This window comes from Leptonotus elevatus, chromosome 7, assembly GCF_054856555.1.
Source record: "Leptonotus elevatus isolate MCC_2025b chromosome 7, RoL_Lele_1.0, whole genome shotgun sequence".
NCBI lineage: Eukaryota > Metazoa > Chordata > Actinopteri > Syngnathiformes > Syngnathidae > Leptonotus > Leptonotus elevatus.
The window spans coordinates 4,358,164-4,383,085 of NC_141245.1; the positions used below are offsets into that span (position 1 = coordinate 4,358,164).

The window sequence follows — 24,922 nt, forward strand, 5'->3', positions numbered from 1 at the left end:
GTGCTTATTTCCTATCGCCCATGGACAGTAGGGGTTCACTGTACACATGTGGAGGCCTGCGCGTGCACTTTTTAGATAAGAATGAGCTGCTGCTTCTGTTTCTTTCCATTGGAGTATAGCAACAGTGGGGATTCGGGGAGAACTGGAAAAATTACAAGTGGGATGAATAATTGCATCACAAAGGTGGAATATGATACACTGTATGGAAAACAAAATATTGGGTCCGGTGATGTTTATCATACGCTGTAGGATGTCAACACTAGTGTTGTTGGACATGAGCCCAGAGCACAGTTGACAAATTATTATACCATTTGGGTAAATTCATTCTTTTGCTAAATGAAAATACACTAAAAACCAAACATATATTTTAAAGCAAATCACAGTATGCACCAAAAAAATACACATTTTTACATTTATTTGTATCAGACAGAAAGAGAGAAAAGAAAAAAAGGTATACGGAGTACAATAGCACGTGGTTGTCATGGCACCCACATGCCACTAAACTTTCCATTAAATGTTCCGCTACTGTCATGACATAGTGGCATTAATACATCAAAAAGTAATGGCAAATAATAGCATGCATTTTGGCATTCAAAACATTGCATCACTTGCAGCAAAGCTATGACAAAAATGTTTTCCACACCTGCATACTTCATGTACATCCAGACAATCTTTCAATTGGTTTTGTTACAATATATAATTATATAAATAATTATTATAATCAGAGTACATGTATTTGTACTTTTTGTGGGTTTAGATGAAATCAAAAACATTTGTCATAACTATATATGCATTTTTTTTCATGTTTTAACCTGTAAACAAGACAATCAGACACCTTACAAAACATTATTATCAAACACATTATCAGTAGTAACTAGCTGGATATGGGCACTTCATGTTTCAGGGATACTTGACTCATTGAGCCATTTTCAGCGGTAAAAAGTTGATATTTTGTGCAGAATTAATTTCGTAACTTCATTATTAATTTTAATGCACAATTAATACCTTAGAAAAAAAGATTTTTTTCCACTAGCTGATGACTAAATATGAAATCACCAGGAAATAGGCAACGACCAATCAGCTCAGTTTGCTGACCAAACCCAGATAACAGGTGAGCCGTAGAGGTGTTGTCATCTTTAGTCTACAGCAAGCGGAAAAAATTTAAACTACAGCAAAATTCCTTCAAATTTAATTAAATGAATGGCAATTAATCATTTTGCTTAGAGCACACAATGAAATGATTAAAAAAAAAGATAAATAAGATGAAAAAAATAATCAAGTTGCCAGAAAAAAAATCCCAAGTCCCAAACAAAATATGTGGTTGTACAACTTCTTTTTAAGGAATACAGTGAAGTGCAAAGAGTTCAATACAAATAGGGCTTCAAGTAAATTAGTAATCTACCATGTTAAGAATTCCTCAAGCCGTTTAGTGCGTGATGTTTTATTATATCTGGTTTTGAAATCCAGGCTTTTAATTTGCACTGTATTTCCGTTTCCTGTTTCACGTTCATTACAAATATAATGTAGTATGTATAAGAGCTATAGTTAGCGTCTGCGAGGGCCGGCCGTAAAGGGCACGTTCTATTTTTAGCACCACAACTCTATGACGCTAACGAGGCAATTAAGCGTGCGGCAAACGTAAATGAGGCAATTAAACACGGCAAAGTTACATGAGCTACAAACATATAACACACATTGAACCACAGATATAGGTGATACTAGTCACAAAAAAAGTACTTGCTTATTCTCAGTAACGCACACCGAAATGGCGCTGCCGGAAGTAATGAAATGAACAAGTGTTACCTCATAAGGAGGCACACAGGAAACAAACGAGACGGAACAACATTTTTCGTTCCCCCCAGTCTTTCTGGCCACAACAGCGGGGGCCGATACCAGTATCGATATCCATCGTGAGTACCAATACCCTGAAATGTGGCCTGGTATCGGTACTCACCCATCTCTAATGATTATATATACTCAAGAGATTGAGTCCACGAGAACGAGACGAGGTTTTGGCAAAATAAGTTAATTACTAATGTACATTTTCTAGGTTTTTTTATGTTTTCTTTTTATTGAGCAGACTGCAAGAAAATGAATGGTTTTAGCTCTAAAGTGCAAATGTAAACATATGAACCGTCACAATGCTGCGTGTTGTAGTCTCCTCCAAACGTACAAAGTCAGCATAATTGAGCCTTTTTTAAGCTCCCTTAATTTGTTGATTGAATGTGATTTCAGGACAAAGTCAAGTGACAAGTCAGCTATTACGCCACAACACGCTGCCAGGAACAACTTCAAAATAAAAGCGTTCCAAGGCAATGATCATCATATATTTTGTAAATGACAGATCGGGAGCCACGTGGGAAGATAGGGATGAAATTCGGGAGTTTCTCACACAAATCGGTAAAGTTGGAATCTCGTGCTGTGCAGGGACAACAAATCTCGTGGCGTTCTATAATATATACATAGTTTATACACACACAAACACACTTTTTGGGGGGAGTAACAGAGACTTTGGCCGAGGGTAGAATTGACCAAATCTATGGAGTATTGACCCCAAAATTTGGTTCAATTCTTATTTTGTTTTTATTTTTTTGTCAGTGTAAAATGATGTAAACTAGATTACTGATTGTCAAGCAGACAACTTTTTGGCAAAATACTTTTAACTAAAGCTCGCTAGATCATTTAGCAACAGTTTAAGTACAGTATGTTGATGTTATGGCAGTGCCTGATTATATTTGAGGGAGGAAGCAATTTCTAAGTGTCCATCTTGAACTTAAAAGGTTTGCAAAAACGTGACTGAGGGCATCATGTCTAACAGTTAATTTGGGTCATCTCCTCATGCCAAGAGTTTTTCTGGGTTTTTGGAAAGGCTCTGCAGCAAACTCCTTTGAAAGCTTTGCTCGGGTAATTCAGGAACCAGGAACTCCAATAAAAGGTCACAAATGCTGTAAACCAGGTGTCTAATAAAACAAAACATGGGAGTTTCATTAGCAATAGGAACAACAGTTCTACTGACTGTACTGAATCAGATCATTCAACTTAATCATTCAAAAGATTTGTTCCAGGGGGGGGGGGGGGGGGTGGAGTATCAAAAGGCATGTATTTAAGGGCTAACAAAATGAGTGCACAATAGTGCTATTACTTACCTGTTAATGTTGGCGTTTTGGAAGGAATCAAGAACAGTCTGCCAGCTCTGTTTGTACTTCTCTGAGCTGAGCAAATCTGTGACTATATCTGTGGACACAAAGGTAGGAAAATTGAATGCCTAAATTATTTTCATATCAACGTAGAGAAGCATCTGATCATCTTAGTTCACCACGCACAAAGGGAAATATTTAAAGCCTTTATTTGTTTAATTTGAATGATTATGGTTTAAAGACACAAAAATACTTTACATTTTTGTTTCCAATATTTCACAAAATGTGAATATTTCATGTGACCAACAAGAAAGGATCTTAAAGACAGAATAATTGGCCTTCTGAAATGCCTATTCAAGTCCCCTTAGTCACCTTAGTAATGTGTTGGGCCTCATGACAACATCAATGCGGCGTAGCATGGAGACGATTGGTCTTAGAGTTCAGCTATTATTGTAGCCCAAGAGGCTTTGATATCGGCCTTTAGATTGTCTGCATTTCAGGGTGTCTAATTCTTCATCTTCCTGTTAACTATAATATCCCATCATTTTTCAATGGAGTTCAAGTCAGGCGAGGTTGCTGGACAATCAGGTACTGTTCTTCCTTGGCAGTTTACACTTCCCGACATGAGGCACAAAAAAAAGTCAGACTTCCCACCTTCCTCAAATGTAACATTAGACACTGTAATCTGTGATGTAATTGTCAGTCAACAGTAAGTAGCAAAATGGCTGCCCCCTGAGATGGGTAAAAACAAATCAATTCTGCTGCTTACGTCATATTCCACAAACACAATATTACCGTAATCAGAATACCGTGTTTGTAATAGTGGGGCCACACAGAATATATTATTTGTAAAGAAATGTTGGACTTGACTTCCCCTTAAAAACTATGGGTACATTGACTGTTTTTAGAGCAAAGCAGGTATTGGTAGTTTTGGCTTTGTGGGCAGGTGCCAAATCGTGCTGGAAAATAAAATCATTGTCTCCTAAAAGCTTGTTGGCAGCAGGAAGCATGGAGTGTTCTAAAATTTCCTGCTATACAGCTCTGTTGACTGTGGACTTGATCAAAGACAATGGAACCACACCAGCAAGTGACATGGCTCCCCAAACCATTACTGTCCACCACTGTCTCTATTTAAAAAAAAAAAAAAAAAAAAAAAAAAAAAAAGTATGTGAATGAGAACACAAGCAATAACCAACTGCCAATGGAGAGACTGTTGATAAGCTTCTGGATAATTTTACATCAAAAATCTCAAATGTTCTGGGTGCTGTTACTCCGATTAAACTTTGCTTTTTTCACATACATTTGATTAAGGTCTTCTAAACGGTTTTAAATCATGTTTTTTCCCCCCTTTTAATTATAATTATTTTTTTTTACTTCCTTGAAATGTTTTCTAATGTTTTAACATTATCAAAGTATGTTCTTTCAGTACATTTTTTAACCTACTTTTCTTTTCTCTTCTTTGCTTCTGAATCTTGTTAACTACTGTGTTTGTTGATGCTTATAGGTGTTGTCTTTCCAAGCACATTGAGTTGCCTTGAGTTGAGTTGAAATGTGCCATACAAATAAACTTGCCTTGCCTTACTGACTGCGGAAACTTCACACTGGACTTAAAACAGTTCAACTTGTGTGCTTCTCCAAACTCTGGAAGACCTTGATTTCCAAATGAAATGCAAAATTTACTTTCATCTGAAAGGAGGACTTTGGACCACTGGGCAGTGGGCAACATACCAGTACCCTAACCCTAACCCTAAACTAACTGGGGCACTCTAAATAACCAAACAGGCCATTTGAACAATGTTCTGAGTGCTCCAACAATCGGAGTGAAGCAGTAAACTTGGAGCATATTTCCGAACACACACACACACAATGAGGGAACGGGGACTTTGGGGGCGAAGACCTCTAGGGCGCATTTGGAAATGTTCTCGGAACGTGCACTGCTTCACTCCAACCGTACGGAAACTCAAAGCATTGTTGAAATGTGCCGTTCGGTTATTCAGATTGCACCAAAAACAGAGTGCCGGTGCGCACTCTATGCACTCCAACTGCGGACATGGTGCAACAATGCTTCAGGCGGTACAGATAGAAACAGTTCAAGCACAAGCTGCTGATTGGTTTAGATAGACCATAGGCTGCGTTCGGAAATTAATGAGAGGGGAGCGAGCTCTGCCTCTCCCGAACACAAACTTTCAGAGTGAATTTTTGCGACCGTAATGTTCATGGTCTCAGTTTTTGTAAATTAAAAAAATCCCCTAAAAAAAATATAGAATAATAATAAATAACCGAATCGCTAAATAGCGAGATAACACTGCATACTCGTCAATAGACATCCTGACATTGACGTCCCGCGTCCCAAAATGGCAACCATTTTGGCAGCATAGAAATCACGTCACTTTGAGTAAACGGCAAACGCCACACTTTAATAATGATTGACCAGCTGCCACAACGAAAAGAGGCAAAAAAAAAGGATTGCGCATGCTCCAGGTTACCAAAAGAGGAACCAATGCATAGCCAATGTTACACTTTGTACATGGTGGCAAAATCAGCAGATGCTGTTACCACATGCAAAATGTGTTTCGTTCATTTGTGCTGCTACAGTTTAATAGATATTACATAGTTGAATTTAATAACTGGCAAACACCATAAAGAAGACTTTTTATGGTATAAATGACGGCGGCCGCGGCGGATTGCTAAGTTGCTAACATAAATAACACTGCCAAGACTTGTGTCAAACTGCCAACTTTGATGGCATTTTGACCACACATAAAGGGGTACTAAATCTGGATTGTACATACTTGTAAAGCCTTTGTATGATCAGATTTGAAAGCATTTACCGGCAGGTAATTCCACATTAGCAGCATCGCCAATTTGTAAAAAAAAAACAAAAACTGACAATTCATCGGCAATCCAACATGTCCACCCCGTGCATGTATATCATGTCCTTTTCACCAAAGTGACTTACAATGCTCTTGGGGGGGAAAGTTGACAGATAAACGCTAGTTTTTGCCCTCCACACCATTGTAGCCCATTAACGCTGCGCCAATACTTTCCTGCCGCAGGGGGGCGTGTTCAGAGAAAGTCACGTGATGTCAGTGGTTAACTTATTTTTACTTGTTGGGCAGTTAAACGTGTTAAAATGTGACAACATTGCCCATAAAGTGGATAAATGTTTTTTGATTGTGACAAGTTTGACCCAGGAACACATGTTTCCATTCTTTCTGATACATTTTCAAATCAGAGGTCAACCAGTGTTTGAACAGATTTTGTTCGACTTCAAGTTGTGTACCTGGCAGGAGACTCATCAGACAATGCAAGGCTTGTTTCTTGGTGTTGTCTTTCTGCTGCTGACTTCGTTCTATTTGAGGCAAAGTGGGCAAAACTCCTCCTGGCCATACAGACTCCTGGATGACCTGAAGGTAATGGACCCAGTATCTGGTACATGTCAGATTGGCCACACTCACATCCAGCCATCTGAAATTTTAAAATACACAAGTTTCAGGTTAAACATATGAACAAAACTGGGGCTTTGGTTAATCAGATTTTGAAATAATGGTATGTTCATGTGAAATTGATGTGCATTTCTTTCAGGATAAGAAACATAACTTCATTCTACAAAGAGATGTAATATCATGCAAGCGCACATTGACATTGGCGCCAGTCTGTTGACCTCTTGTCACTGGATTACACAGGTTAACACAACGGTGATCGAGTTCAATGTGTTGTGACCCTGTCATTGTGCCTGACTTGAACAATCATGTTGTCAGACCAGCCAATCCATTTTAAATACAGCCAATGCCTAATTGCATTCCTATACGGATTTGGAACTTCAAGTGCAGTGTGGTTAAAGGGGGTTTCAGTAGGTTGCTTGGAAAACCTTCTTTTGTTCATTTCCCAAACATATTCAGACTAACTTCTATTGAATGCATTGTCAGTCCTGGTTCTAATAAAGAGCGTATTTGTCAGTGAACTTAGTTACATCAGAGATGCTTATGAGAAAAACACAACAGAAACATCCTGAAAATAGTTGACAATCCCACAGATGAAATCACTCATCTGTGGCCTGTGAGCAAAAAGGAATAAATCACTAGTTATTATATAGATGTGGTAGGACCATGACCAAACAATTCCAGGGTAATAGGACATCAGTGATTTTTTTTATTTGATCACCCCACATAAACCACAAAAGCCAAAGCCTGTTGTTAGAGTGAAGGCACATCAGACAACAAAACAACAAGTGCTTGGTAGGAATGAGCAGGTTTAGGTTGTCCAGCAACTACTAGACACTTAAGCAAGTCAAGCGAGACGTTTATGAACATCAGCATCGCAAAGAGGCATTTGTCTGGACTTGAGAATGATTCGTATTCTCTTGTAGACCAGAAACTAGACAGATGTTTTTCACATTATCCGGCTGATTAATATTTGTTGGCACAACAACAAATAAACTTGTAAGGAAAGAGACCATTTTTTGAATACATTCTTAAAACACTGTCACGTTATAAAATTATCCCCAAAAGCCCTTGCCAATGGTAATAACATTCCATATCTGTAAGGGATCCAGTCACTTCAAAACAGGCAGATGTGTTGCAATTTAGTAGGATTTATTGCATTTCCAGATTGAAAGACATGAGAATAATTATGTGGAAAAACGAAAAATTTGTTGACCTCGTTGATCCAGACGTGTATTGACTTGAATTGCTAAAAAATACCCTCAATCAGACACAGTACTTAATGTGCTAGAGAGGAAACTATCAGGCATGCATACAGCTGTGAGTATTCTACTACATTCCAACGCTTCATTTACTTTCTTGGCAAAAAAAATGAATTTAGCACCAGGTGCTAAGTAAAAACAGCTTTACACAGACTGAGAAGCAGATACATAATTTGAAATTGGTCAATAAGTGTTAATCGCCCATCTGTAAAAGTCACTCCAGTGATGGCTATGAACAACGCTGCAGACTTTCCATAATATCTTAAATGTTCAGCTTTTAACAGGTCAAACTATACTTATACAAAAACCTGCTTTTAATATTCTACTATTAATTAGTTTGGTTTGACAACTGATTTAATTACTTGCTGTTTTGGCACAAAACTACACTGCATCATATTTAGAGATACTACCTCTTGTCTAAGTGGCATATTGGATTGTGCAAGTGTACCTAATAAAGTGTTCACAAAATGTTCCAGTCAATGCAACGCAATTCTAGCTAACCACAATTTTTGTCAGCATTGAGCAAATACCTCATTGATGTGATATGTCTGCTCCCAGTGAAGCATACAGACCCAGTCGAGCAGTCTGGTTCACGATTGTCACTTCAGCACTTTTAATCAGGATAATCATGGTACAGTCTGACAGTCATCAACGTTCATCATCAACGTTCATTCTATTTTCATATGTAGTTTGAATGTGGACACATGTAATTTGATTAATTTGGGACTGTTATGGCGCCTTGACTCACAACAAGGTCAAAACATAAAGATGACATCTGAACCATGGCCCAGAATATCACATATGGTACACAGAGGTTTACATTAACACTGCATTGGTTCAGAGCATATCATGTTCATACTATACTATAAATATCTACCTGCTACTAGATCTCTGCCTTTACTACAACAACATTCACCAAATTAAGTTTCTGCTGTCATCACCACTTGAGTCTTATGGCAATCATGGTGGGGATTGATTTCCCATTGGCCCAAGCAAACCCACACACAGTTTTCAGCCAATTAAAGCAAACGAATGCCAAGTAATGCTATATTAGATGTTGCGGTCTGGTGGAGTCTTAGTCTCTATTGTGTTATTGCTACCGTAAAACCCACCAGAGTGGTTTTCCAGCTCAACTGTCAAATGACTATTTGTAAGCCGGGAAAATGAAGAGGAAAATACCACCGTGTCATGTGCCTTGTCTAGCAACAGTCGCCAAATAAGTGATATTTTAAGTATAACATAAGAAGAGGTTAATCAACTGCCAAGTCGCCCAGTTACAACCACAGAAGACAAAAAGGAACACGTGGCTTTCTAACCTACAAGCATGAGTTCCATTCTCTAATCAACCTGCCACAATATAATACCATCACGACAGCTGCTTGGAAAACGTGTTATGCAAGAAGGTCTACAGTATAAATGCATAAAAGACCTGCCGAGCTGACCATCAACTGTACAAACTAGCGCCTTTGATTTCTGCTGCCATTTATGGTCAACGCAGACAAGTAAAACCCAGTGCTGTTTGAGCCAAAATAAGCCTACAAGTTTTTCAACAGACATGATGTCATTGCACAAGTATGTCTCTGGAGACACAGGATGAACCATTACTTTGGAGGCACATCTCAGGGCCCAGACTCAGGTGAGTGTTGAAAACAGACACCAGAGATGTTTGGAGGCTTATGGACTGCTGCATGACTTCATCCTGTGACTGTCTTTATTTACAACACGCTGTTGTGTTAACCCCTCATCAAGATCATTTTGTAAGCATCCAAGTGGTGTTTCAGTATGTCCTACTTGCTTTTAATGGAACTGAATTAACAGAGTCGATAATTAGGTGTCATATTTACTTGTGACTTGTTGTGACAACAGAGTATAGTGTGTATTTCATAAACTTTACATGACTACACTTACTGACATATTAATTAGCCTTTACATTGACTATTTACAGTTGAGATTATTTGTATAAAATATTGATTAATGGTAGGTTCACTTAGCCAAAAATATTCCAGCTGTTAATTTTAGTCAAAATAAAACATTAAGAGTAGATATTAATTGAATGTATACACAGAATATGAAAAAACATGTTGCTGCATAAACAAATGACTACAGGCAGCTATTAATATAGCTATTAATATAGTGTCAAACAAGTCAAACAAAACTTGACGGAATCTGTGACTAAAATTGGGAAGCTCAGCGTGCATTTTTTTATTTTTATTATTGCTTCAACTTTGACCTTAATTGGTGAGACACAAAGACAACCTGCTTCCACTTTGAGGAGTGTGTCTAGTTATGACAGAGAAACAGCCTGTGCAGAGATGTCACACCTCCTCCAGCCTAACCAAGCTGATAGATCACGTGTGGTTATGCAACAACCAGCTTTTTATCCAATTCTCTCCTCACTTCTCATCAATTGCAAATGTGTCACGTATAGCGCAGTGGTCTGGCATAAACTGCCAGGGAGTGACTTCCGGCTGACAGTAGCACTGAGAATCCAGCAGCATATCTCTTGTCATTGCTCAAACTTTATGACAAACCAATATATGAATCAGTCATGACATCTTTCCAGTAAAAAAAATTACAATTATTTCAAATGATAAACACCAGTTTAAAGATTTAGAGGGAAACATACTTAATTTACCATATTACTGACAAGATGGTCAAATGTGTTAGCACATGATGAAAAAAAATCAAAAGCATTCAGTCAGGAAGAAGTGCCAGTTGAAACACAGTGTCCAAACTAATAAACTCTAGGAACCACCGCTGTTAAAATCCCATCTGGAAGACAGTTAGGCTCTTGACAGATAACAAATCAGGGGTAATCAAATCCAAAGACAAACGGCTACTATTGTAATCCTGCTGATATATCAAAACAGATAGCTGATAGTAAATATTTTTGGATGTGGTAAATTAGGTGAATGTGGGTTTTTCCTCAAGTTTTCCAAGTCTGCAGCTGGCTAAACAGTAGAGGACCTGTTACTGCAAACGGATTTGGTCAATTATATATAACATTGGCCCAGTTGTGTCTAAATTCATAAGTCTCACCGTCCGGAACATATTCTTTTTTATAAGAGCACATTATTCATTACCAACTTTTTACTATTCCAATCATGTAAAAAATATAATATATAATATAAATATATATATATATACACTATAATGAGCAAATTAGACCTTCCTATAATTTGTGCAAAAACACATGTTCATATGTCCTCACTAGTAATATAGAATACCCCTTACAAAAATAAGCCTTTTACATCATGTTCATGTTGGCATATAACCGCATACTCAGATTTTTGTATTATTTTTTTAAGAACCAATATTATGGTCAATGACTAATGCAGTAAGATGTCACATTCATTTACGCCGATTGAAACTCAAGCAAACACTCAATGCTAAGAAAGATCTCTCGAATAGTGAAGCACAAACAGTGATACAAACAGTGAAAGAAACACACTGACTGAAAGACTGAGGTCATTCCCTAAAGACAGCTGCTGACAGGTTTTGAATCTTCTACTCATCCTCACCTAGAACATCAAGTTGTCATCAAGGACTCGCAGTCCCATCGGAATTGTTTATGTGAGCATTAATATGCCATTTTAGGAAGTAAAAATAAAGAATCACTCAGTCATTGAGAGAGAGGTGCAGAAGAGGACTTTAGAGGGGACAATTATGTTGTACTGTAAAGGAAACTAACATATCCCAACCCAATGCCAAAGAACTGTAAATGAATACGCATAGCGCAGTTCACTATGCAATAACTACATCATTGATTGGGTCTCAAGTAGGGATGGGCGAGTACCGATACCAGGTACCAGTATCGGGCCGATGCCAGCCTTATTTCAAGGTATCAGTAGTCACGACGGCCGTTTTACGATCAGGAACTAAAATTAGAAGAACAGAAAATGTCCATGAATTGAATGCAATTATTAGGAAAAGTGGGGTATATAGGCCTTTCTTGAAAATTATATTCATTTTATTAAGGAAATGTTATGTATCTAAAAGTACTAGTGGTATCAGTACTTGGTATTGGTGACTATTCAAGAGTTGGTCTGAAAAAAGTGGCATCATATCCTAGTACATAAGTCGGAGCTCTGAAAAATCATATTGTGAAGTTATGGTTGTAACAACAACAACAACCCAGGTTGTCTCCACAGCTGCAACCGGTGTTCCAAAGCAAGCACTGCATATTAAGAACATTGTTCATCCTTTCAAATATCTGTCTACTTTAAAAGTGCATGCATAACAGCTACATGATTCCAGTTGCTTTTGACTTCCAGGTAGCATTCTAAGAAAAAAATATCCTATTTGTATTTAACAGCAGGGGAGAAGATGCTCCTGAGTGCTGTCCAAAAGTATGACAAATGAGAGGAAATACCTGCCACACAGTGCTGTCACTGCAGTGCTGACAGACTGCTGCCTAATATAGACGAGGTCAAACAAAAGCACAAGGCCTGTCATACTTGGCAGTTGGAACTATTTAAAATAGCAGGCGCTGTATCACAATGAAGCAACAATATTTTTGTACCGACACCCTAGGGAGCATCAGGTCACACCATTAGTATAGAAGGCCAGAAGTGGACAGCACTGTCGGCATATTGGTTTACTGGCAGCTATTTGACATAGCGATCAGAAACAAATGGTTGGGTAGTTTATCACAAGACTACTTCTTCAGGGTCACCGGCATTGTAAATAATGTAGTTTCTGCAGCGGTAGAAGCGTAGATTGTCATTGTTTTCATTTTATTTTACAACAAATATAAAATGGAAGATCATGAAAATATCACAAATGAAAGAAAGCTCCTTTAACACAGCTTATTTTTTAAAGAACATCGCAGGGGCGCATAATTCACTTTTCATCAACCCTGTAAACCCTCTCAACACCCAGCATGTCTCCCATGTCCCTTCAGCTCATAAACATCTTCCTTCTCTGTGGAATCTCCACTTGGAAAAACGTGTCCCGACCTGGCAAAGTCGACTGTCTTGAGTTCAAATGTAGTTTCCAGCAATTCTTTCTTTGTTGCAAAACCTTGTAAAAGTGCCTACAGAAGTCAAGATTGACCCAACGTAAATAATACCAAATACCAGCAGGAATACTCTAAAGCCCGTATCTCACCAAGCGGCGAAGGCTTGCATATAGCAAATGTTTTTTGTCAGGGTTCGTTCAAGGTCGCAAAGACATTTGTTAGACGTTCGCCAACAGTTTTAATGTTATTTCTTGGCGCCCCAAAAAAACTGTTTGCGACCATTAAAACATCTGCCAAATGCCTTTGCGACAGTTTGTAACTCAGAACGAACCTTGACAAAAAACAACAACATTTGCTATATGCTAGAGGGTGACACATGGGAGTGGATTTTTTCCCATCTCGTCCAGTTCGGACCAAAGTAAAAAAAAAAAAAATCCTGTTCCATCCCGCTCCCAGTGAAAACGACTCCTGTCCGTCCAGCTCCCGTTCAGAATGACTCCAACTCCCGTACCACTCCCATTTTGGAGGTCAATAACATTTAAAGGTGCATTGTGGAGTTTAAAATGTTAATATTAAAGCTTTTTCTACATCATGCATGCTCCATCATTGCCCAGTTGAGTACAAAGAGCCCTGACTTTTTAACTCATTCACTCTGAGCCATTTTCACTGACGCAATCCCCTTCGCTCTCGGCTGCTTTACTGCATTTTGACTGATTTTGCAAGGCCCATAGAATATTGTGTTTTATTGCTATAAAACATGGAACATACCAAAAGAAAAATTAGGGTCTCTTCTTTGATCAAGAAAAAAAAAGTATATTTCTGTCTGTTTTCATTTTTGCAGCAATTAGCATTAGAATATAGTTAAGTTTCATCATTATTCACAAATCTATTAAGAGCTGTGGGGAAATCATCTTGTTTTGCAACATGGCCCTGGTTGATCTCTTATACTCTGCTGCCACCTGCATAAAAGCCTTCTGTATGCTCTAGCATAAAAAAAAAACCGTATAAATATGTCTTTGGAACACTTAAAACATTTAAAATAACACGTATTTATAAGTTTTTGGGGGCAAATGAGTGCGCCTACCAGCTTGTTTCTTCCCTTCAATGTGGAGTGTTCGAGGTGAACTCCGCACAGTTTGTTGGGGGTGGCGAGGGGTGGAGTGGTGGAGGGTGGTGTCATGCTTGTCCCCGCGGACTTGTGTTGTGTTACCTATTGTACAACGCAATTGGGATGAAAACTGAAGAAAAACAAAAACGTACTCGCACGTGCACCACGCACGAATCTGACAGGTTGCAGTTAAACTTTAGGCCAGAAAAAAATGCATCGTTCCTAGTTTTCAACCGCCCCCACACCCCCTCCACCCGTTCCCACTTGCTCCCATGAACTTTCTATCCTGTCCCGTCACAGTGCTGACTCCACACAAAGCGGACTCCTATACTGCGGGAATCCTGGGACCCGGGATTCCTGAAAAAAATGTCAGCCTCTACGTGCGCACACTCTCACGAGCCTTCGCCACTCAGTGAGATAAGACTTTAAAGCAGGGTATGTTAAGTATATTTACTGTCAGTTGAAAGCTGTAATAAGAGTGTTCACCACTAGATGGCAGACATTGTTAAAGAGCACCTTCAACTAAGACGAAAAGAAGCCAGGACCAAATTAATTCAAGAAAAAGCGAAAAAATATTAAGTAAATTATATGTTCACCAAATTTAAATACAAACCTGTGCCGAATTTTTTATAGACTATCAGCCATGAAATATTTCAACCCAAGATACCACTATAACACCGATCTCAAGCTCACACACAAGTGTTGGTTAGGAAGTTCGCGGTCCTATGTGACAGCCCAGTAGCACTGGCGTAAAAATGGTGGCACCCTCCAACATTTATGTTGCCCATCTCTGCTCTAAAGTGTTGTGTTCTGTACAAGTATCATCACAATGTTATTCACTTTTAAAAACATATACAAAAGCAACAGACAACCCCTTTATGTATATATAATACTTATGACACTAAACACATAATTGATATTAACAATTAATAACAAATTAAAAATTTTAAGTAATATCCATATGACCTTTGTCAATTTAGCAATATTTTCATCTACATTCACCCTGAATTGGTATGATTTTTTTATCCAATTTATTATCCAAACCCAGGAAAGGATCACTTGAGCCCCTAATGTCTCTTGGCGTCCTCAAAGTAAATTTCCTCCCTCACATATTTAAGACTTATTGGAACTGTGATGTCAAAAATTAGGCCGTTTATTAATGCCACTAAGTTGTAAATAATGGTATGTTAAATACAAACACTGGTAATCACTATTTTATTCATTTGCCTCAGACAAATTAATTTACTTGTTGGTAAAGACTCATTTGTCTATTCCATATTTGTAAAATCTGCTTCTTACTAAATGTGCTTCTTTATAGTGGCACCTCAACATGCCTACATAAGCATCACCTGTTAATAAGAGTCCCAAACAGCAGCCTTATGGTCCTTTGAATGTTCTCAGTGCACAGCCAGCTCCACTGCTCTCTCGTTAGCAGACACAGGATGTTCAAAGAGACGTCAGCCAATGCCATCTCAGCTGCATCTGTGCCCACTGCATAGAAAACATATAGTCACCAACTTAAAATAATGGCCAAAATAATAATAATAATAATAATGGTCTGCTTCCTGCCGTTACCACCATTTTTAATCAAGTACTGTGTAAAAAATATTGTTTCCGATATTGAACATGCAATTAAAAGGCAATATGACAGCTTACGATCATGCAGAAACTGTAGCTATGGTTTCTCCACTTCATCTATTTACCAACACTGCCCTCATGTGCATAGATTACAATACTGCATCTCTAATGTTGATCTACTAAATGTTTTTCCTCCACCACAATAGTTAGTTGGTTTCACGTAACAAACATTTTACAGTGGTATGTTTACAAATCCCTCATTAGCACAAACAGAAAGAGGAGAAAATCTTTTTTGCCTCTGAAAATGAATTATCTTTATCCATTTGTCATTATAAAAAGGTATGTTGTTGATTGGGGGGGGGGGGGGTTAAACACACATCTTTACATCTTTGCATGTATAGACAGAATAAAACCAATTTATTCATACTAGGGATGTCTGCGTAGCAACCAAGCCCACTTTTTTGACACCCGCAATTTTCATGCTGCCATACCCACACTTCATTCTTTTATTCTTTCTGTTATTTTTAGTATATGCCACAGGCCATTAAAAACGGCAGACTGTAAATTTTCTGCCGTAGTTTGGAAAAGCATTGCCAGTGGTGTCCAAAGTTCTGCTAACAAACAAATGAGCTAACAATATCTACGAAGCCATTTGTACATGTTATACAATTGAGAGATCTGTTGGAATCCTGCACGCACTCACATTCACCAGCCAGAATAACATTTTTGTTTAGTTTGTGCATAGTCAACATGTCTGAAGTCTTGACAAGAACAACAAATACGCCATTACAACAGAGCCCCACTTATGCCTTACCATGTCCGTGTCTTTGCTTTTGGACAGCACGTTGGTGCTGGCATTGTTCGTGTTGTGTAACAATTGGACAGTCCTTGAAATTTGGCACAGATGTGAGGGACAGATTCTCTTGTTTATAGATAAAATTTTGCAGGTCCTCCAACGACATTCCATTAAACACCTGTGAGGGTAAATCAGAGAAAAACAAAAACTCAAAATACCGGGCGACTAAACACAAATCTCGAAATAAACAGGTTCACATCGCAGTTTGCGTGTCAAAATTTGTAATGTATTCCTCATTAATCAAGATTGACTGCACCGAGACAAAAGTAGTATTGTGTCTGTAAGTCTCAAATGAAACTGAAGTGAACACGAGCGTTCTCGTCATTCACTTCAAAGAGCCAGCATATTATTGTCAATTTAATAGACAGAGACTGCATTCACACTGCAGGTCTTAATGCTCAATTAGTATTTTTGGTCAAATCAGATTTTTTGTGTGTGTAATCATTCACATTACATTTTCATTGCGACCTCAGTATATGTCTGCCTTGTGACCCGCATGTATAAAAGAAGAGAAGATTTGGGTCGCATTTGCCTGCAGTGTGAATGTAAACTAATTCTCAATAAGTCTCTGCCTGCACGGCATGCACGGACAAGGTTGCACTTGTAGTATGAGCACAAACAGATATGGAGAGAGCACGCTTGTCTGCAAGGGGGAAAAAAACAAGCAAAACATATTCTATGGCATCAAGGAAAGTGCCAGTTAATGCTGCTTGATGTTAGATGCATTTCTAGCAACGACAATCCCTCCTGAGAAAATTTTCTCCAAAACAGGGCAAATATTTTCCAACAGAAAAGAAAAGGAACAGCTCCTCAAAGCTAAGGTACTTAAACTATACAAAAGTTATCCTCAAAGTTAGAAGGTTGCTCACCAAATTAAGCCATTGATTTGCAAAACTTCTCCACAAAAAAAAAAAAAAAAAGAATATTCCGAGCCTTGAAACATGTTCTAGTATACCAAAACAACGAAAAACAACTATGGAAAGAACCGGTTCAAATGAATAAATAACTTTACCGTATGAGCTGGTTCCAAGCTAAACAAGACAGGTGGTCTTATATCTGAGCCATTTATAAATGGGATGCTTTTGCTGGAGAATTTCAGGCGTGATCTGAGAGAAGAGGGGAAGAAAATCATTTAGCTAAATGTGTTTAATGTCGACAAGTACACAAAACTATTACCGGTAAGTTAATTTAAATCAATGTAATTTTTAAACTATTACGTGTTGACATAATTTAATGAAAAGAAAAAAACTGAGTAGTTAAGTTCACATCCTTGAATGAGTTGTGGGCTACTTTTAAGATGCAGTGCATATGGCAGTATGGACTTGAAATAATGTTAGCAGATCACAGTACAAATAATGCTACAGATGTTTAAAAAAAAAAAAAATTAAAAATGGATTGTCAAGCAAAGGTAGAGTGAGTAAGTAGAAAAGTAGATTTGATTGAATGCTTTTTAGTTCCAGGCAATTGACATATCCTTGTCTTATTACTTTTCTGTACATAGTTTTGTCTTTCACTGAGAGAGAAATAACTCACTTGTGGCAAAGGAGCCATAACCCTTTTGGATCAAATCCATTTAGAAATGGGAGTAGTATAATTTTCCATTAAAAACTCAGCAGCATTTAGTGATTGCAAAATAACAGGGTTATTGCTTGACTCTCACCATACACACAGTCAAGTAAATGATTTGTTGAATTTCCCTTAAGGGTTTCAAGTTAATAAGATACATACAAAAGATAAAATAAGATAATGGAAATATAATTTTGCGATCCTTGGCGGTGCAGCGAGGTTGCAAATCTTACAGTACACTTCTCTCAGTAGGCATGATTTGGGTTTTTTTGTGGATATGATGTATGCATTCTCAATCACATACTTGCTCTTTTTGTCAGAATTAAGTTTCCCCCCATCCATCTCGCCCTCATTTTCCTCAGTTGGACTCTGAGGCTCTGAACGAGGAAATGCTGTCTTCAGAGTGTCGACTATTGCATTCACCACAATCTGCATAAACATACAATCTTACAAACAAGCAAACATTGCAGCGTGTGCATTCATCAAGCTCTTAATGTTGCATTGATGGCAACTCAATCTAGTGCCAATTATTTTAATGGAAAAATAAGGCACCGAAACATCATTTGTATCATCATGCTACCATAAAAGGTCTTGTGCATCTATGTCTAGCCAGACTACAGGATATCATAAGTTAAATTTAAGCAGAGTGTACGTATTTTTCATACTGTTCAGTTCGGCCAATGCAACAAAATGACCACCAACAAACCTTGTCAATGCGTGACACAATAAAAGGTTTCTTGACGAAGGCAATCCGGGCGTCTGTATTAAGAGCCAGAAACTCCTGCATCTGTTCACTGTTGGCTATTTCAGGAATGGCACAAAGATGCTGGGGGAAATTAAAAGCAAGTAACGTAACTATTACATTGGGCCCCAAAATAAATTTGGATTTGATGAAGTCTAAATGACCTACACACCTTTAGAAAGGTCTCCAGCATTCCTTTCCTGGCCTCTATCTTGTCGCTATCCATGTTTCCAAAGGGCATGTCCGGAAATATTTTCTTTGGACCTTTTACACCTTCAAAACAGTATAATCTGTAAGTCATTTAGATGCGGACTCATATGAATGGTATTTGGAAAGTCACTGTGCATGTGCACATACATTTTTATTAACAGCTACATTTCAAAGTAAAATGCCCTTCCAAAGCTACCTTTGATGAGTTTCTTTAATTCTGTTCTCTCTTCCACGCGTGCTTGTAGATTAAGAAATTCACTGTATCGTCTGTTGACCATGTGGTAGGCCACTGGGTGGATTGAAGACGGACTTTCAAAACCTGAGTTCAATGCGTCCCCATCCTCTGAGCATGGATGGACGTGCCCTGGGTTGTCACAAGCCATCGCCGTCTCATACTGAAAGACATCATCACAAAAATACATTTGTACAACGCTATTTATTTTGTTCATTGTTTATACACGTGAATCAACACAAAAACAAGTAATGATGACAGTATTTGTATCTCTCATACTGTCGAACTTCTTCCAACAATGATTTAAAAAAAACTACATAAAATAAAAAAGTTGAACACCTTTTGTATATCGTGGTCTGCGGCTCAAAGTGTTGAGATCTTAAACTTTTAGCTATCTATTTTATTGTAATTTGGTTACCATTATTATGTTATATTTATTTTGAGTCTTTTCAGAATTTGTATTCATCTTTAGCAACTTCATTGGCAAGTCATGAAGTGGAGTAATTTGATGAATGTGATGGATCATTATTCAGCATTAAAAAAAAGATCATGATTTCTTTCTTTCTTGATTGTCTTTCTGAAAGATGTACCATCTCTTGAAGAAAGTGTCCTCTAAACACCGTCAGTAGATTTAGGAGTTGATTTTAAATCCTTCAACCTGAAAAGGCAATTATCTGTTACGATACCAAACTTTACCAGAACTCCACCTCCACCTTCTTGCGTTTAAATGGAAATGGAGCTTTGTGCCCATCGCTGATCCAGCTGCGGACCCATCTATCTGTTCTATCAAGAGTCGGCCCAGTCTTGATGTTTTAACTTATATGCTTTTTTTCCCATTGGTGGTCAGAATTCAGCCTTCATTATATTAGCAAAGTCTCTGAGCACTGTACACCTTGTACTTGTGGGTACTCCAGTTAGGTTATAGTTGAGGAACATGCCAGTACTGGAAGACAACGGGTTCCTACCATGTTTGAGTCTTTGTAAATCTTTGGCAGTAAATCTTTTTTCTTAACATGTTTCATTTGACCCTGTTGACCTTTTGCAGCAAAATAGTTGACGATTCTGAATCCCTCTGAAAAGTCTATTATATTTATGTTATATTCAGAGTCAGTCAAAACTCTCAAGGTTGCCTAAAGAAAAGCATCTGCTGAATAATTATGCACACCTTGATTATTGATATAGGTGTGGATCTCCTTTGGCCACCCGCTCCCTTATTAAAGAAATACACCTGATCACCTCGATATATCAAACCCAATAGGCATTCAAGTTGAGACAGCTTGGAATTGAGAAATATGGATACAAAATTTGACAGTTCTTACTTTGATGGTGTAAAGTGTGTAAGGGTGTGAGCCAGTCCCACGGTGTTCCTTAGCTGTGATCGTGCCAGTGATACGAAGGTTTTGGATCATTATTGGTCCGTCTGGGCTGGTCAGAGGCTCAAAACTGAACGAAGGCAAGGGGGAAGAACCATGCAATGGGCTGATGACAGTCAGTTCATTGTTGTTCCCAACTGGTTCAACAACCAGAGGAAGCTCCCTTGCTTGGTTTGCTGAAGAGAAACTACCTGTACTCTCCAGGTTCTGAAGGCTGCTGATGGGAGTGTTCCCTGTTGTTCTTTCCAATGAGCCATTTGGGTGCCCGGATGTCTCGGAATTCACCAAAACTAAAGGGCAGAAGAGATCTAATTGTTCGGAACAAAGACCCTCCAAGTCTTTGCCATTATTGATTTCAAGTCCACATTCTTTATGTTGGTCATACAAAACATCCTCTTGTCCTATCATGACCAAAGAGTCAATAGAATTCAGTTTGTAGTCGGCTAATGGAGAGTCCAGGTCAGAATCATTTTCTTGATCAAAGGGATTTGAGTAGATTTCGCTCAAAGAATTTCTTAAGGTCGGACTTGTCTCCTCTTCTGTGTTATTCTGTTGACAATAGATCTCTTCTGAATTTGCACCATCGTGCATAGAGAATTCAGGCAAGACTGTCTCTGCAGAATTTTCTCTTTCAGTTTGAGCTTTTGGAGGAGGGACATCAGCACTGATTTGGTGGGTGTGCGTGTTCTCTTGTGGTAGAGTGAGCTCTAATTCAGTAGAGGGAAGTGGTACTGACAAATCCAGTGTCTCTTCTATAATCATCTCCCTTGATTTATTAGAACTACCAAATATGTCTATCATGAAAAGATTTAACCAATCTGGGTCAGACAATTTATCAAAAAGAGGGAGCAGGACATTGCAGGTGATGAGTTCTCCGACAACAAATCGTCCAGTGCCTGTTTCCAAGTGAGGTGGGGGCACCAAAACATGCAGCAATAAGTCCACCAGAGCTCTTGTGTAATTGACTTCCACTGCCTCGCTGGTCATAACACAGTGAGGTGTGGCAACCTTGGAATATGCCTGCCATAACTTTTCCCTCTCACTATTTGCTTTTGTAGATGGAGACACCCGCTTCTGGGCAACTAGCTCCTTGGCTCGAAGGTAGTCCTGTAGATGGCAGCCAAACATTTCCAAGATCCTCTGGGTCAGTCTCTGCAGAAATACAAAAAGCCAATAAAAGTGGACGGCAAGTTCATCTATCCATACATTTTTCAAAACAACTAATTAATCAGGATGTGTACTTGAAAAAAAATTACCCCAGACAAATATTTTCCCAATGTATTGGTATAGTTGACCTCCATTGGGTCTTTGAAATCAGGGTTTTTAACAAATTGTAGTTATAAAAGAATTGCAGAATTATGAAGAAAATATGAATCACGATTAATTTGGTAATAATTGAAATCACGATTAGAACAATCATTTGCATTTTGGTACAAAACAAGAAAATGTTTAAGCATGTAAGAAATATTAAGACAAATAGATGAAACACTATAAATATGCAAGTTCCTTTTGGACCAAACAGGATTTATTAGTCATTTTAAAATAAAAAAGGTGCAAATAGATAACTATTTTTTCTCTTTTCCGGTTTTGTAATTGTGGAGTGTAATAATGGAAATTGTAATTTAATTTAGATTAATTGCACAGCCCTAAGTTATAGTCCAAGTTGAACAAATGGCAAACAAATTCATAGCCAACAATATTATTGCCACAGAAATCACTTCATTTTGTATTTAAAAATTTGATTACATTTGATAGAACTAGGAAATTAAATCGTAGAATTGCATACCAGCAATAGACCGATATGGATTTTTCAGGGCCGAAACCGATTATTAGTAGTCAAGGAGGCCGATAACCGATATTTGAAGCCGATATTCATTTTCAGTAAAAAAGGGAAAAAAGGGGGGGGGGATTCTTAAAAAGTTAAATAAACACTTAAAGTAGTAAATACCATACTGTTTTTGCCTTTAAAAAAATAAAAATAAAAAACTGAAATCTTAAACTTTCACATTTCTTTGTTTTAATGTCGAACAAAAACAAAAGGTTCAGATGGTTCCCAGAGTCAGCAGCATCTCTCATAAAGTTAACTGAACATTTATATAACTAGTTTCCTGAGATTAAAATGGTTTTGGCTTTACCTTTCACCGACCATCAGATTTATTAAAAAAAATTAAAAAAGCAGATACCGATATTCGTCAAAATGCCCAATATCGCCGCCGATAATCTATCTCTAATGCTCTTATTACATTGCACAAAATGCACATTGTTTTTCCATACAAGCCAAGTATACCAACTATCCAACGAGGGTGAACGTCTTACAAAATAGTACCTGTCTGTCTAATTGCTTGGCACGTATCTTCAGCTCCATGCCCATAGAAATCATGGCCTCATGAACCTCTTTTTCAAAGCCACTCTCAGAGGACACAGTCATGTACCAGGAGGAAACAAAGTCCCTGACAATCTTTGTCACTGAATTGTGGATTTCTTGGTCCAAGTTATGGTCATCCTCCACAGTGGAAGGAATCTGAAAATGAGCAACGAGGGAAGTGAAATTGGAGGTAAAGTATGACAGTAATCACTAATCAGTCAACTTAGTGTCAAACTATCTAGTCACACAGCATTAAAGCGGATATAAAAAGTCTACACACCCCTCTTCAAATATATATTTTTTTACTGGGATTGTGGTTGTGTTCTAAATTAATCAAATACATCCAAACTCTAGTTAAATGGGAGTCAGCACACACCTGCCACCATTTAAGTCTTGGTATTATATCACTAACATTTATGATACACTAACATCGCATCTTAGGGCACAAGCCAGGGTCAGCAGAGAAGATAATAAATGTATTTTTTGTTTTGTTGATTTTTTTTATACTGCAAGTTACAACAACATATTAGTGTGGTGTTGGTGTGTTTTGCTGTTCAACTGCAACGCATCATCCTTATACTGTAGGAGTTTCTAACAATTACATTATCTCATTATCGACAGCAGTGTTTCTCAACCCCAGTCCTCATGTACCCCGATCCAGCCTGTTTTCCATGTCTCCCACAGCTAACACAGCTGAGGATCATCGTCAGGCTTCATGTAGAGCTTGCTGATTAGCTGATTGTTTGAAACACCTGTGTTGGTTGAGAGAGACATGGAAAACAGGCTGGATAGGGGTGCTTGAGGACCGCGGTTGAGAACCACTGATCTACAGTATACTTGGGCAGCACATTATGATGCAGTAAACTACAAGGTTATATATAGCATAGATTGGGCCCTTTCAAAGAAAAATCTGTATAAATCTGATCAATACTATCATGTATACAACTGTAAATAATTTTATTTTGAATGGATTATTGACTGTGAAGTTACAAAGAAAAATAAGCAAAAATGGTGTCAGTTTATATTTGACAAATTAAATTATTGATTGCAATTTAGTTAAGGTTAGAATGACACTGACTATGAAATGGAATTTACCAACATCCTAATAATGTACCCTGTGAATTGTGCTTTTATTAATTTGTACTGGAATCCATGAGTGACAAAATCCAGAAAAGGACAAGTATTTTAAATGACTGCAGTGAACCAAATTAAATGTCTAGTAAGTTAGTGTAGTATATACCAGGATGCTTGCTTATTTGGAGTATATGGGTGCTACCTGTTGGGTGAGTTAATGGGTGCTACCTGTTTCAGAGTGATAAATCGCTCCAGGTGAATCACGCTGTTGGATTCCAAGATAGCCTGTGAGCCAAGCCAGCCCCCAAGTACCACGAGGAGGCTGGTGAACACGCACAGCAGCCAGATATTAACAAGCAGATGGAAAAGAACAAGCCAAGCCATCAGCACGCCGAAGCCCAAAATACACCTCTGTCCCAGCACCTCTGCCATGACACGGAGGGGTGCTTGTCAACCATGCATCAGACCTAGAAAACAATACAGAAACTTATGCGTTAGGTCGTTTATTAAAAGCTTGAAAACCAGCTACGCTATCATATGCATATGAAAGCATGCTAAATCAATCGAGGGTTTTTGACGCCGAAAACCACCGTTTGCGAAACGATTGCTTAATAATAGCGATTTATTGATTTGACGCTCAGGCGAGTTGACGTAGCAGTTGAGCACCAAAGCAAATAAAAACAATTCTCTCCATGTTCGTGCAGTCTTGTGAGGCTTCACGTGACATTTGATAACCGTTACGTATCCGCCTATCAGGTTTCTAAATGCAATGTTTATACTCCTCCTTTTACGCTTAGGCGAAGCAAAAAAAATGACGACATTGTCGGGGTCGAAAAATCATATAATAATGATAATGTGGTGGACTTGCTACGGGCCGGTCAGAACAGCACAAATATATTATCTTACCTTAGCGTATGCTTGCCATGGTTAAAATAGAACAACAATAACATCCAAGCTGTTTCAAGCGATCAATCAACTAGACATCTCGTGAGCTGTTTACTTCCGGTATCGTGACG

At 38.2% G+C, this 24,922-nt stretch overlaps 1 protein-coding gene across 1 annotated transcript; it reads right to left on the reverse strand.

Annotated features, from left to right (window-relative positions):
* Positions 1 to 400: 400 nt before the first annotated feature.
* On the reverse strand, positions 401 to 24,922 carry snx19b (sorting nexin 19b). Its single transcript, XM_086081147.1, has 14 exons — positions 24,813 to 24,922; positions 24,135 to 24,373; positions 22,794 to 22,988; positions 20,414 to 21,619; positions 19,059 to 19,257; positions 18,825 to 18,925; positions 18,617 to 18,736; positions 18,215 to 18,339; positions 17,357 to 17,450; positions 16,303 to 16,462; positions 15,260 to 15,401; positions 6,421 to 6,605; positions 3,147 to 3,234; positions 401 to 2,960 (listed from the first exon to the last, which is right to left on the reverse strand). The coding sequence occupies exons 2-14, from the start codon at positions 24,336 to 24,338 to the stop codon at positions 2,837 to 2,839; spliced, it is 2,943 nt and encodes a 980-aa protein (XP_085937273.1). The 5' UTR covers positions 24,339 to 24,373; positions 24,813 to 24,922; the 3' UTR covers positions 401 to 2,836.